The following is a 15038-nucleotide window of genomic DNA, read 5'->3' on the forward strand; positions in this document are numbered from 1 at the left end:
AGGGGAGTTCATCAAATGAATTGATTCAGAGAAAGAGAAACAGAAGAAAGGTCACGGATAATAACAGTGAGCCACGCAGAGCTACTTTTTGGAAGCTAACCAAGAACTTGTTGCTGGTAAACATTATCGTTCATCCCACTTTACTCACTTCATTGGATGTTAATTAGTTGTTCTATTGGGATAATGTTGTATTAATGCTACAGTGCTTTTTAGTTCAACTTAACTGTGTAATCTAGTAAAATGAAGCCAGAAAAAAACATTTCCATAGAAAGTCAAAAGAAAACTTTTCAGTCGAATCCAAATAATTCATTTTCTGTCATTCTTTATTGATCTAATAAAAAACTCTAAATAATTAACTTTGAGAATGACATGAGAAGATTAATCTGCTTGCTGATAAATATGAGGCTCGTATCAAACACACAAAGTAAGTATGGCACTGTCTTATAAAAGACAACCATTTATGTGATAAGAAGCTTGTCTATATGACTAAATCTTTATGAACACATTTGTACATCTGTCAAGTACTGCTAACAAATTAGCAGACTGCAAGCTAGAGTTAGGCATTGTTCAGTAAAAGTCACAGACATTAAAATATAAAATCTCTTAAATCTTACTGAGACATCAAGAAACAAATCAAGCAACTTTCATCTAAGTTGAGTGGGGATCGAAAACTACTTGGCTAGAATTAAGAAAAGATCATTGGTTTATTAGGATTAAAATACAACCTTTGGCTTCAAAAGCCCTTTGGTTTAGGTCAAGCACACCTTCTGCAGCATTAGTTGGTACAGAAGTGTACCCAAGCGCCATTACTATAGGGATGATTATCACTTTTAACAACCAATTAATGGCCAGATATCATCTATAGCAGTGTGTGTGTGGACTTACAGTAGTGCTAAATGTGAGCAATAGGACATCCTAGACACTAACCATTTCTTCTTAGTTTAAAGAAAGGACATTCTTTAACTGGATCGCTAACTTGAAAATGTGCTGACACCCAAAATGAATAATGGGAATACTAGAGATTTTTAAAATGTTGTCATGTGCAGGAAGTGGGACTTTATTGAAGCTACCATGCAGAGCATATATGGGCATGGCAACCAATAAAGACAAGAATTTAGGAGGGGAAACTCTTGAGTCTTTGTTTGAAAAAATACATAAAAAGGTCCAGGACCATGCTAATTGGAACCATCTGGAAAAGACAACAGCCCAAAAGTGAGAAAGTGTCGGGAGGAGGGAGGGCAATAGGGATTTGCCATAACAGGGAAGCCTGGAGGGGTTCTGCCTTCTGATCTGACCTGGCATGTGCTGCTGAACCCTTGCACCTGTTGGGAGGGATCCAGTGTCCAGTGTCACTACTTCCTATTCAAATAGCAAACAGAAGAGGAAGGCAGGGGTGAGGAAGAGACAGGAGCTGATCATTTTTACCAGATGTAAAATCTGGCAAGTTGAACCAGGCATTCAGGCTGTCAGAAGACATTTGTAGCGGTATGTGATAAGGGTTCAATATTCTGTCTGTGCAGGGATTGAGCAATTTACTGTTTATATTTGATGCAGTTAGCTGACAAAAATAAATAAAGAGTGGTCTGCTCCATCCATGTTAAATAACTGCTAAGATCCTTGATCGGTTGCTATTTTCATCTTCGTGTTTAAAAATGCCAAATAATCAATCTAACAATTAATCATCAGTTGTTTTGCAGTAATTCTATTTAGCCCAGTTTGATAGCATGACTGCCAGGAGATACTACCATTTTTTGTAAAAATGAAAATGAAACTATTTCTCAGAATGGACCACATAATCCCTCATTTAACATCACCCAATGATTAAATGAAAAATAAATCTTAAAAAGAAATTCACAAAGTGCACTCGTATATATTTCTGACCAAGTCATTTCTGTCCCTGCAAGTAACAACCACTGCAGAGGTTAAAGGTTGAGAGTGGAAGTACGGGGATTTTGAAATAATTCATTTGTGAAAATGTAATAAATTTCTATTCTGTGAAGGAAGACAGAAAGTTACTATGCTGTGAGTGGAGAGTCTTCCCCAGGAGTCCGCTACTCCTGCCAGTATCTGATCTTCTCCAGGGGGCCAGTCGTCCCCATCATCAATCAGTTTCACTGGTGCCTGCGTTGGCTGACAGGCGCTACTGCGCTACTGATGCTGTTATCCCAAAGGTCGCGGTCGGGTAGGAAACACTATCTGTGCAATGCAACACACACACTATATATATATATATATATATATATATATATATATATATATATATATATATATATATATATATATATATATATATATATATATATATATAAATAGATATAGATATATTTAATATGTGTGTATAATACGCAGAGGCCATTGCTGCCACATATAAGCGCCTTATCTCTAATGCCTTTTCAAGAAGCCATGGTCCAGCTCCTAAAAATAGTGCTCCCTCACACTCACAGGGATCCCATGATGCTCTGCAGCATTCCTTGTGTGAACCATCTGCAGAGGCAGCAGGGGTGGGCAGGAGATCATTATGTTCACAGAACCACAGCAGTAGTACTTTGAGGTTGCTGAGCTGCTGACCTTGGGGACTTTTCATTTTCTTCTTCACACATTTGAAAATCTTTGTAAAATCTTTGTAAAAAGCATGAAAGGATCAATGAAAATTCTTTCAACTATTACTGTCACGGTCCTGGGTCATTTTGACCCAGCATTTTCAGTTCTTATATTCCTTTGTATTATGGTTTGTATTCTGATCCTTTTGTCATGCTTTGTTTATTAGTATTATTCTATGTGTCAGTTATTCTTTGTGAGGGATTAGTTCTTAGGTTGTGTCTCTCGTTTAGTATAAGTTCAGTTCAGTGTCAAGTCTGTGTCTGTTTCTTGTTTCCCGTTTTATTGTGAAAGGTTGTGCCTCATCTCAGCGGGTCTAGCTTTGCTCCCCATGTCTCGTTAGCCCAAACCCTCCCAGCTGTGTCTCCCTCCTGTTTTCCATTCCCTGATTACTCCCTGTGTATATAAGCCCTGTGTTTTCCTGTGTTCCCTGTCGCATCGTACCCTCAACTAGCTGTGTTTTGTCTCCTGCGTTTCGTCTCCTGCTCCAATTTAGTATTTCTTTTCCAGTGTTTCAAGTCCTCGGTTCCTCTGTTCAGACTTTTGTTTGTCTTTTGGTGAGTTTAGTTAGTACGAGGTTTTTTCCAGCAATAAAGCTGTGCTTTAAGTTTCACTTCCGTGTCTGAGTTCTGCATTTTGGGTCCACCACTCCTGCTTGCCTGCCTGCCACACAGCCATGACAATTACTTTAAATTGTTAGAACATGCTAAAATGTACTTAGGATGCTGCAACGCATCTTCTAGAAAATCTACGTAGCTACCCAGGTGTTCACAGATTGACAGTGTTTTTTTAGGTGGAATATCACGGTGTCAATAAACTACGTTTCTTTAATGAATGTGGAACATTTCTGAAGTAATACAAAATCAACTTTGCATGACAACAGAGGTTTAAGAACACTAGTGATTGTTACCAGATTATTTCTTTTAGTATTTGAATAAAACATTGACTATGTCAGAATAGTCTCTGCACCAGAGGTCTAAGTGTCAAATTTCTGACCAAAGTGGTAAGTGCTCAGAAAATCCAGAATAGCCCGGAATGTTTAGGAAACCTATTAAACTAAATTCTGGAATTCAAATACTTTTATTGGGTGTATTCACATCCTCTTAAAGTTACATGCCTAAATAATATGATCAACAACATGTGAGATTTTCTACGGGCTGCTGACACCTTGCTTTACTTTGAAATTGCCATTACTTCATTGCTAAAGAGTTTCCTGTCCTTCACCCTAACAGAACACTCCCTCCATTATCTCACCCTTGTTAGAAGCCAAGAAAAAGACGCAAGGCAAGCGTCATTGGCAAAGTTCACTGAATACAACCCCAGTGGTAAAAAGAGGAACATGCAGTTTTTTTGAATTTAGTCAGACATTATGATTTAGGATTTTCCCTGCTTTAAGCCGTCACATCCACCTTTGCAATGGTGCCTGCAACCTGACCCATGCGGCAGTGGATCTCTGACCATGAGGTCAAACACTACAAAAAGCAGACCTTCAACCTCTCTGGCAGATGACACCAGAATACTTTTGCTGGCTTAGTTAAGGCAAACAGAAAAGTACAAGTGCTGACTACCAGTTTTCATAATGCTATGTATTATTCAAGTAACCAGAATAACCACCAGGACATTATTTAAGCAGTCATAAACCACCATAATGGCACAAAGCAGAGCAAGAATAGGCAACTACTATGCCTTCGTCTGAATGTGGCCTTTGTGTGAGAGCATATGATTCTTTGCCCTTCCTGTGACAGCTGGCTTATTCCACGTGGATGACACAACCCACCGATATGATCCCATGTGTTACTGCAGGAGGCTGCACTGTAATATGTCCATGAATTTGCCTCATTATAAAACAGTGCAAGGTAACGAGCACACTGTGTGTAAACTGTAAGCTTTATAGCGTACCTCCAGCTTGTCCAAAGGTTCCATCTCCCATTTCATGACTTTGACCTTAAACAGCTGAGGTCAGTTTTCTTGCCCTCACATGTCTTCAGTATGAACCTGAAGGCTATTGAAGTTGAATAAAAAAGTTCTTAAAGAGGAATATCTCACAGAGTCAGTGAATAATCTACTGCCTCTTTTTTGATGGTATTTTATTATATTTTTAGAAAATTTTAGAAAATATGTCATTATTGATAACAGAAGGGATCCTTGATTGGCAGACAACCTGCTGGTCTTCTAATCCAGAGACACTGTCTTCGATTCCCATTCAATTCTGTAGAGGCAATCAAGACAGTGCGTCAACATCCAGAGCCTTGAGGAACTCGAGAATCTCATCCATCCTAATGGTCCAGCCACTGGAGAGCTTTTTGATCACTTCAGCAGTCACTAAACTGCTCAGCACATCACCATATAGGTGTACACAGTATACTCATATGTTAACTCTGGAAGGAAACTCTGGACAGGATGAAAGACTTAGGATAAAGGAAGGATAAATTATGGTCACAGCTTGAAGATGTGTTTGAGAGGGGAGCAGTAGTTGGGCTCAAACCTGTTATCACAATCCACAGGACAACTCTACATGAAACTGCACGAATGTAAACATAGTCACTGAGTGTGCACACTGATCTCAATCACACATGATTCGCCTGTTACTATACAATTTCATTGTAACGGAATTTAAAAGCACTAATTGCCATAGTTGACCATGTGTTGAGTGAAACAACAATTTAAAACCAATACTTAATATTTCTTTGATAACACTGACCAGACGGGGTCTATTGAGAATGAAAGAACATAAAGTACACCGACTCTATCGTTTTATTAACACCCCCTTGCAGAAGGTGCCAAACAGGACAGGATTTTTTTTTTTAAAGAACATTGAGTAAAATCAAAAACCTTCTAGAACCAATCAAGAAACAGTCTGACAACTCAGCAGCCATTATGGATCAAATCTGAAAAGCTACTTTTAGACCACCATTCAAAGGAGAGAGCTATAACTTTAATTTCAAGGGTCACTGAGACACACAAACTGTATGTTTAAAGTGAAGTGAGACTGATCACTGTTTTAGTCTGTGCTTTTATGGCACACTTACTTAAACATAGAAGACTAATTTTTAGCTAAAGAATCAGATCTTTTCTCGGGGACTTGGTGGAGACCAAATCCAAACTAAAAGTAGATTTAAGCAATTTTTTTTTCAAGTAGAAAAAAAACATACAGAGTGAATGCTAATACTGTTTCCTAAGTACTAGGAAACAGTAATAGTGCTACAAGTAATACTACTGATCAGTATTTAGTTGGCATCAACAGACCGAATAAAAGAAAAAACACTGACTTTTAATAAGAAATGCAGATTTATATTTTTACCAATGACTTAAACTTTGCACTTATGTTTATCTAAGGCCCATGTGATAGAGCTCCATTGTTGGAGTGAGTCACATCCCACATACACCATACTAGCTGACTACATTTATATTTATACACAGCTGAAAACAGTCTTCAATAAATGTGCTATTTTCCACTTGTTATATAAAAGTAGTAAGCCTTTTTAAAAAATGCACATTTTGACACATTTAACAGATTTATATTTTCAACAGGAACCAGTGAGGTTTAGAATGATTTGCACATACTGGTTACTAACATGTGAGGCGCTAGGGTCAGGGCAGATTGTGACAGAACAGAAAAGAATAACACCAGCTTTATTTGACCTTTGTAATTTCTGGTTTTATTTCTTATTATGAAATGTCATAGTAGTGCTAGTAAAGCGACCAGCACACAGATGGTTTGTTTACTGGCAAGTCTGGAATAGTGACAGGCGTCGTTGTGACTGCTGAGAGCAAGCCAACCATTACATCACACATCCAGGATACACGGTCCTTGGTGGGGACTGAGACACAGCCTAGAGTGGAGTGTATGTCTGTTCCTACTGACTCAGTGTTTACCTCTCATATCTGTAGTGCATTCTTGTGTACATGTCTTCTACATATATGCATCAATGTAGAAATGGAAGTGTATGTGTGTGTGTGTGTGTGTGTGTGTGTGTGTGTGTGTGTATGTGTGTGTGTGTGTGTGTGTGTGTACCCTCACCATCAAACTTAACAAGCTTTGTCACATTGTGATGGCAATGCAGCTCTATACAAAAAAGTAGTGCCTCTGTGTTAACAAAGCAACACGCTTTAGCTGAATTTGGAAAAGAAGGCAGTGGAGAGCAGGAGACATTTACAGGGTGTTTATGAGGAATGGCAGTAAGGCTTCTCTTTACAGCCAATTGGGTGGAGGTCAGTAATGAAAACTATATTTACTCCAGTACTTAAGCTTTGTTGTACTGAGATACTGTAGTAGTATTTTATGTTTTTGCATCATATTTTAACTTCATGACATTTATGTGATAGGTATAGCTACAAGTCAGTCAAAATTAATCAAAAACACGAACAAACAAAATATTCTAGTCATGTCATATTACCTTACATAATAACATACAGTATCAGGTTTAAATTGGCTTAAACTCAACAAGCCAGTTACAGGGAGCCAAAATCTTGATGCTGTTTCAGAGCTGGCCACGCTTATAACGAGTTCTGTTTTTGTTTTTTTGTAAATAAAACTTCTCAAAATGTGACATGTTTCCGATGCTTGTTATTAAAAGATAAATATGCAGCACTTATTACTTGAATTTAACCAATTTTATATAAAATCCTGGAGCTCCCATCTCAATATCCATAATGATATCTTCAAGTTTGTCTGATATATTAGGTTGTAGTAAAATCAGCTGAATTGCTCTGTTTTACCTGCGTCTGAAATAGCCACTTGGCTCACTATTCTCATTCTTTTGATTTAGATCCATTTAACCAGTGACTGTGTAATGTTTATGTTTTTTGATAACAGCAGATAAAACTGTAAATGTGATATAGCTAAGGTCATGGTACACTTCCTCACCATGGGCAGGTGAGGAAGTGTACATGTCTTTTTACCCTGTAGGTACTAGCTTTTCTTAAGAGATACTAGCGGCATCTTTTTTGGTGAAAAAACCTTTAACGCTGCAAAAATGGGCATTGACTCAGCTTTGAGCTAACTGAGGTGCACACGAATGAGAGTGAAGCTGTCACTTGCATGTATGTATGCATGCTATACATTTAAAATGACCAAGAAAAGGCACACAATGTAAGCTCACTTTCTTTCATTGAACTCAACAATGAATAAGAAGCTTCTTTAGCTCCTTTTTCTTTACTGCTAAATTTTAAACTTTATATATTCAAATCTACTATTAATATAAACATGTGTAATTTATCATACTACTTGCAGATAAGCTTGTTTTGAACTCTCACTGCAAACTATAAGTCATCATAGAGACATGGGAATATTAGTAGATGATTTACACAATAAAACATAAAACAACACAAAAGATGACTCTATAATTTGGTATAATACCAAAAACACTGTAAATACGTATTGGAATTATTATAGGGATTTCTTCTTAGCAACCTGCCCTCAGACCTTTGTAAGCAGCCCAAATGGCTAATGTCCCAGAGCTTGAGATGCGGGAAATGGACCAAAACAACAGTGTTGTTGCCAGGGATGTTGCAGGCAGGCTGCATATCAACCTGCAGTATAAGCATTCAGCTTGCTGCCACAGGCTTGTTGTCGTTCACATTCACATTCAAAGAGAAAGTGCCCTAAGCTCCAGACCAGGATTGCATAACACGAGGGCGGCTTGGTTGTATTCAAAGTTCATTTTAATAGAAGCACATATATTCCTACACAAACACCCTGTATCGAGAACTAACTTAAAAATTATGTTCTAATGTCTGAGTTGCTGTTATTAAAGTAAAAAAGCCCCAATAGTATTTAGTATGTGAGTGATGAGTCCGCATTCCAGTGGTTGTAAAAGGTAAGTGATTATTAAATACAATCAATTCTGGTACCGGCAGGTGAACGCATCACAAACGGCTCATTTAAGGATATTAAAGGTCATTATTACCTTTCTCCTCTGGCATTGTCCTCCAGCTGTCAGCCCAAATGCGATATACTGTTACGTCCTTTGCTGATAATAATTACAGACAAAATCCCAGAAATCTGTTCAGAGTACACTGACAGTGTTGCAACACATCCTCTGAACACGCTGCAGCTCTGGTGAAATTACAGATGGAAGCACAGAGTGAGCGTGCTGCCCGTCACTATCTGTGGAATGAGCAGTAGGTCATATGACTCTCTCTCTCTCCCTCTCTTTCTCACCTCTCTGAGGTATTGCAGCTATCTGTTATAAATAGATGTGGAGGTTTAAGAGAATGACACCTCTGAATGGTAATCTGTCACTGGGTGTGTCCCAGTCTTTCCAGTACACACCAAAATAACTTCTCACAGCTCAGTGATAAGCTAACTGGTTTTCAGTCTGTTCGGTGGTAAAAGATGACGTTTAACAAAACAGTATTTATTATTATATCATTATATTGTTCCCCACATATTTTTAGGTTGGTGATGCAAAGGTTCAGAATATTTTCTATAACTGCTCCTGCAGATTAAACTAACACTTACTTAGTTGTTGTTAGTTATATTTGGAAACTGTCTTTAACTCCCCCAGTTAATCTGACCTGGTATCTAAACAATATCCAAATAAGGTTTTATTGCTGTCGATTCAAACCTGCTTTATAGACAGACACATAGGGACAGATCTAATGTACTGTACAGAGAGATAAATGGATAAATAATGTAAACATAGCATTTAGCTAGCAATATTGCTAATTAAGGACAACTTAGATGAAATGTATTTAGTTGGTGATCTGCAACTTTTACCTGCCTGACTTGCATAAACACTTTTTAATGACTGACGACGTGTAGCGTGACTTAACTCTCTGAATGATGCTTCATGACTCCATAAACAATACTTTACTGCCAAAGCAAAATAGTTGCGTGATATAACTGAACAATGTATGCACAGTGTAAAGAAACAATGAGGTCATTCTTTATTCAGCAGGTGTAGGGTCACCTTAGGGTAATGGTAAGGATTTTGGATCCTCTCCATGTTTTGGGCCTCCATAAAACAATGGCCACTTCCTCAGTGGTTAAGTAATTACTCATTAGGTACTAAGCCAGGCGTTTATAATACAACTGAACCACCAGATGATTTGAGAGGAATATTCTGCCATTATCATAATAACTTTTACTCTGGATGGAATTACCTGGGCCTCCGGTAACACTGTGAGGAATCTTGGAGTTGTTTTTTATCAGGACGTGTACACTACGTGTACACATATAGGGTTTTGAATAATCAGGTCCTATCTTATCTTAAAAACCTCATATTACTGCATCACTCCATTAAAGCACTACACTCACGCCCAACTAGTCGCGGACGCCGCTCCCTGAGCGTAGTTCTGTTGGAGATTTCGTTCTGTTGAAAGGGAGTTTTTCCTTCCCACTGTAACCAAAGTGCCTGCTCATAGGTGGTCATATGATTGTTGGGTTTTTCTCTGTTTTATTTGTATTATTATAGGGTTTTTACCTTACAATATAAAGCACATTGAGACAGTTGCTGTTGTGATTTAGTGTTACATAAATAAAACTGAAATTTAATAATACATTTTCTTAAGTTAACATTTCTTAAGAGTTTAATGAATGTTTGGCAAAACATCTCAACATCTTGCATCTGAGTTCTTAATTTGCAATAGTGACAGGCATTTTTAAAGGTTTGAGTTTTCTCTGGCGATCTCCTAGACTTTACATATTTGCAACATCGAAAAGTCAGGATAAAATGTTCTGAGTGAAATGCTGTGACAGTTAGCAACATTAATGGTTCTCCTATAATGAATCAGTGTGACTTTTTTTGGCATTGGACCGAGTTTATGATTGCAACCTGCTAACCAAGCTAACTGGCATTAGCTGATAACTTAAAGTTATCGCTTTTATCCTAAATACTGGCTTCAAGTAACCAACATGGTAACACCAAAAACTAATGTTAAAGCTTCAAAATTAGGAGTCCAACAGCACAATGGGTGATGTCACAGTGGAACAATGAAATTGTACAATTTGTGCCTATGAAGGTACTGTATTCATGAACAGTGCACAAATTAAATGAAATAAAAATGTTAGTTCAGTTCACCAGAAGAACTCTCATTATTACCTCTGCTTTTACAGCTACAACAGCACCGTAGAGTTTTACTCTATGGTGCTGCGGTCACTCTTCTGACCTGAGGACATTATCTAACCCAACGGTCCCCAACCTTTTTTGCGCCACGGACCGGTTTATGCCCGACAATATTTTCAGGGACCGGCTTTTAAGGTGTCGCGGATAAATACAAAAAAATAAAACTAGTACCGGTACCGAAAAAAGAAGATTTACTGATAACACACGTGAAAAGACCCAGGAAAACCAAATTAACGATAAAAACGATAACAAAATAACGCTGAAAACCGATAAAAACCCTGAAAACCACACATTTCACACCTGAGCCTCAACTCTCGCGGCCTGGTACCAAATGACTCACGGACCGGTACCGGTCCGAGGCCCGGGGGTTGGGGACCGCTGATCTAACCCCTCTGGTTGATGACATAATACTTGCAAAACTGACAGCATTCCCATGAGCATCATGTGAAGTGCTAATTAACAAAGTTAGCACACTAACATGTTATGGCCACATGGTGAACATTCTCAAGATCTTGCTAACATCACCCAGCATGTTAGAACTAGCCCATGGTCTCCTGCTTGATCAACCTTTTAAGAGTATTCAGCATTAGCTTAAAAACAATGAATATCACTTGAACCCTGGTACAATTAGGACAAGCACAGCATGCATTCAAATCCTTGACATGACAGGTGAATGCCTGTCAAACAGGACCAGCTTGAGCCCATAGAGGAGGTTATTAAAAAAAGTACCAAAAATAAAAGACCGGATGTACCAGAGGACTGCGTAACAACTGAGCTGACTGTCAGTGAGCAGAGGCATATGCCAGAAATACTGAGCATTTAGTGTGGCCTCATTTCTTCTCTAACATTGGCTTTATTGTTTCTCACATATCTTTTAAAGGTGCCTTCTTTCTTTCCCTGACTTTTGAAGCTGTGATGGGTCATCACTGGAGCTCAGTAAATGGTAGAAAGCTTCAGGGCAACAGTGTGTATGGTGGACTGTGCCATGTGACTCAGCAGCAGGCACTGTGTGTCTGTGTTTATGCGAGAAAATACACAACATCTGCATTGCAAATTATCCAGTACTGCCTCTGCCAAGTGGCATCTACAACAAATTCAAAGGGAGACCAAGACAGAAAGTGGTGCTGTGCAAGTACACAAATCCTTCAAGCTATGAAAGATGCATTTCATAAACTTTTACATTCTGCAGTGGGTTCAATGAAAATCTTCACATAACAGAAGTTATAACAGCAAGAGAAATCCATTTCTTTGGATTTGCTTAAGCTCAACTCTTTCTGCTAACCAACTGCACTGAAGTCTATCTTTGGCTTCTTAATGACTAATTACTTGCCTCAGGACTGCTAATGAGAACGCACTGAGTATGATCAATAAAGCTGGACATTCTTTTGGGGCCTTTGAATCCAGTTTATCATACCCGGGGTAGAGCAGGGTGATATAACCAAAAATATTTGTCACGATATACATTTGAAAATTTGCGATAACAATATAACTGACGATATAATTGACACTAGACAAAATACTTTACAACTCCACAACTTTATTAGTGCAAAAAAACCCCCATCAATGTATTTTCACTTAAACAAGCAGCTGTTTTTTAAGTGCATTAAACTTATATAAAAATGAACAGTGCAAATGCAAATTCCTTGCTGACAGTTTAACCAAAGGCATTTCCAGTGGAAATTGGCCGACATATCCTCAGCATAACCACGTATAATATCCACAAAACCTAAATACAATACGGTAATATTATGTTGAAGCACAGTACGTATCACTCCGCGAGGCTCCTGCCTACGGTAGCCGTAATGCTCCGACAATCCATCAAGGAGTGGGTTTGTAGCTTAGCAAAGTCGTACTGAAACATTTGACAGATTTTCGAGCGCCGTGAACATAAAATCATTTCGAGGTCAGTAAACACAACCAGAATTCATACATAAGGCACACGGGATTATAGGGGCACTGTCGATTTTCAGAAAAATCAAAGGATTGATTTTAAGTGTGCCGTATTTTCCAAAAAACACGGTAATAACGACGGCCCGCTAGCATGTGCTACCAAAAATAGTGCTTTGTTGTGTATCTGACGGACGAAAGCTAACCCAGTTCCACACCACTGAAGTTGCAGCATTTTTACAAACCAATCCTGGTTCATCTGTTTCATTCAACGATCCACTTTCACCCTTCTCATTCTCCATTGCCGCCATGCTTTTTCCGCCATGTGCGTATGAAAGCAAAGGCACTACGCATGTGCGTTTTACCCATATTTTATAGCGATACTTCATTTTCTTATCGTTGCCCAACATTATACCAGTATTAACGTGAACGGTATGATATGGCCCAGCCCTAACCTGGGGTATCTGATATCTGTTATCGCCTACCTACCCTATCCTGATTGCAATCAGCAATCAGGATAAGCAGTCACACAAAGCTTTTTATCATTTCACTAAAATAGCCGAGGGTTTCCCCTGCAGGCTTACATGAATATGATCAATCACAATTATGGATAGGATTGCTGGAAGCAGAGTCGCTAATTTTACAAAGAAAGATAAAACCATATTAGAAAAATGGCAAGCAGTAAAACACAGAATACAGGTTTGAAAGCAATACAGCTGCTATAGACAAAGGAGCAGTGTCAGTGTGTGTGAGGGGAAAAGTACTATAGAGTAGTTTAGTATTAAAACCGCTGGTTGAACTTGTTTGTGCACTACAGCCCCATTGCTTGGTAAGAGTGAAAAAGACATTGACCTAGGACCTCACCATGAAACTTCGAGGGTTCAAAGTTCAGTTGGTTGACTTCACTGGGATATATGCATTTTTATGCCACTCACAGTCTGTGTATATAATAATATTAATAATGTAATAATGTAATAATGTATACTTTTTGGATCCCCGTGGGGAAATTCATCTCTGCATTTAACCCATTTACTCAGTGAAGCAGTGAATATATAAAGTTGCTACAAACAAGTTACTAAAATGTAGTAATACACAAGAGCCACTCTTTGACAGCAGGTACGCAGATAAGATATGGGAAGAACTGAGACCTTGACCTTGACTTTAACTTTCTGCATTTTCCTAGATTTGTAACCAATTATATCACATATGAACAAGTATTTAATACTCTATGCTGCAGTTCTGTAACTCTCATAGGAAAGGTTAATACCTGACTAGCTCACAGCACTAAAGTGAACTGTGCTATCATAAAGAGCTTCACATCAAAGGTTTAGATGACTATAAAACTGGGGGTACTGGAGGGGCAGATAAAGGATAATGCCACAAGAAAGCCCATTGAGGGATCATAGAACCTCCTTCTTTCTGTCTGCAAATATGTGTGTAAGCACCCGTGTGTGTGTGTGCCTCTGCAATGCACCATCTCCCATTTATAAAGAAGAGTTAAACCGCACTAAGCAAAAAGTAGTTCCCCTTTAGAAACCCAAAACATGTCCTTCCCTCCAAGATGCAAGACATTAAGACAAATGTGTGGTCAGTTTGTGGGGACAAGATGAAAGGAGAAAAAACAAACAAACACAAGAAATATGGCATACTACAAGGATGATCTTGACTTCAGCAATAGTCAAAGCTCTGCAGCTGTTTTAAATTGTTTTAATGTGTAACATCTCGAGGAAGTGTCAAGTTTCACTAGACAGGGGCTTAACAGGAAACGTCGGGGAAAACAGCTGAAAATGTTCTGAGTGCGTTGTAGGGCTGGGCCATATCATACTGTTCACGGTAATACCGGTATAATGTTGGGCAACGATAAGAAAATGAAGTATCGCGATAGAATATGTGTAAAACGTGCATGCACATGGCCTTTGTTTTCATATGCACATGGCGGAAAAAGCATGGCGGCGACGCAGAATGAGAAGGGCGAAAGCGGATCGTTGAATGAAACGGATGAACCAGAATTGGTTTGTAAAAATGCTGCAACTTCAGTGGTGTGGAACTGGGTTAGCTTTCATCCATCAGATACACAACAAAGCACTATTTTTGGTAGCACATGCTAGCGGGCCGTCGTTATTACTTAAACACAATCCTTTGATTTTTCTGAAAATCGACAGTGCCCCTTATAATCCCGTGTGCCTTATGTATGAATTCTGGTTGTGTTTACTGACCTCGAAACGATTTTATGTCGTACACGGCGCTCGAAAATCTGTCAAATGTTTCAGTACAACTTTGCTAAGCTACAAACCCACTCCTTGATGGATTGTCGGAGTATTACGGGTACCGTAGGCAGGAGCCTTGCTGAGTGATACGTACTGTGCTTCAACATAATATTACCGTATTGTGTGTGTATAACCTCTTTTTAGGTTTTGTGGATATTATACATGGTTATGCTGAGGATATGTCGGCCAATTTCCACTGGAAATGCCTTCTGGTTAA

The 15038-nt window shown here is 38.7% G+C and overlaps 1 protein-coding gene across 15 annotated transcripts in view; it reads right to left on the reverse strand.

Annotated features, from left to right (window-relative positions):
* The window catches only part of ablim2 (actin binding LIM protein family, member 2), a 92657-nt gene that overhangs the window by 62110 nt on the left and 15509 nt on the right, over nt 1-15038 (reverse strand). For 9 of the 15 annotated variants that reach the window (XM_085267471.1, XM_085267469.1, XM_085267460.1 and 6 more), the window contains exon 1: nt 8508-8707. The exons of 1 other annotated variant lie outside the window; for it this stretch is intronic. In XM_085267471.1, the coding sequence (XP_085123597.1) occupies nt 8508-8523 (16 nt within the window). In that variant the 5' untranslated portion in view covers nt 8524-8707. Of the gene's footprint in view, nt 1-8507; nt 8708-15038 lie in introns of those variants that run through there. 5 more of the 15 variants (XM_085267470.1, XM_085267466.1, XM_085267467.1 and 2 more) reach the window with 1 other exon arrangement.

This window comes from Mchenga conophoros, linkage group LG3 (genome assembly GCF_057382185.1).
Source record: "Mchenga conophoros isolate Kocher_MC1m ecotype Shallow Benthic linkage group LG3, M_conophoros_male_GT1.1, whole genome shotgun sequence".
NCBI classification, from domain to species: Eukaryota; Metazoa; Chordata; class Actinopteri; order Cichliformes; family Cichlidae; genus Mchenga; species Mchenga conophoros.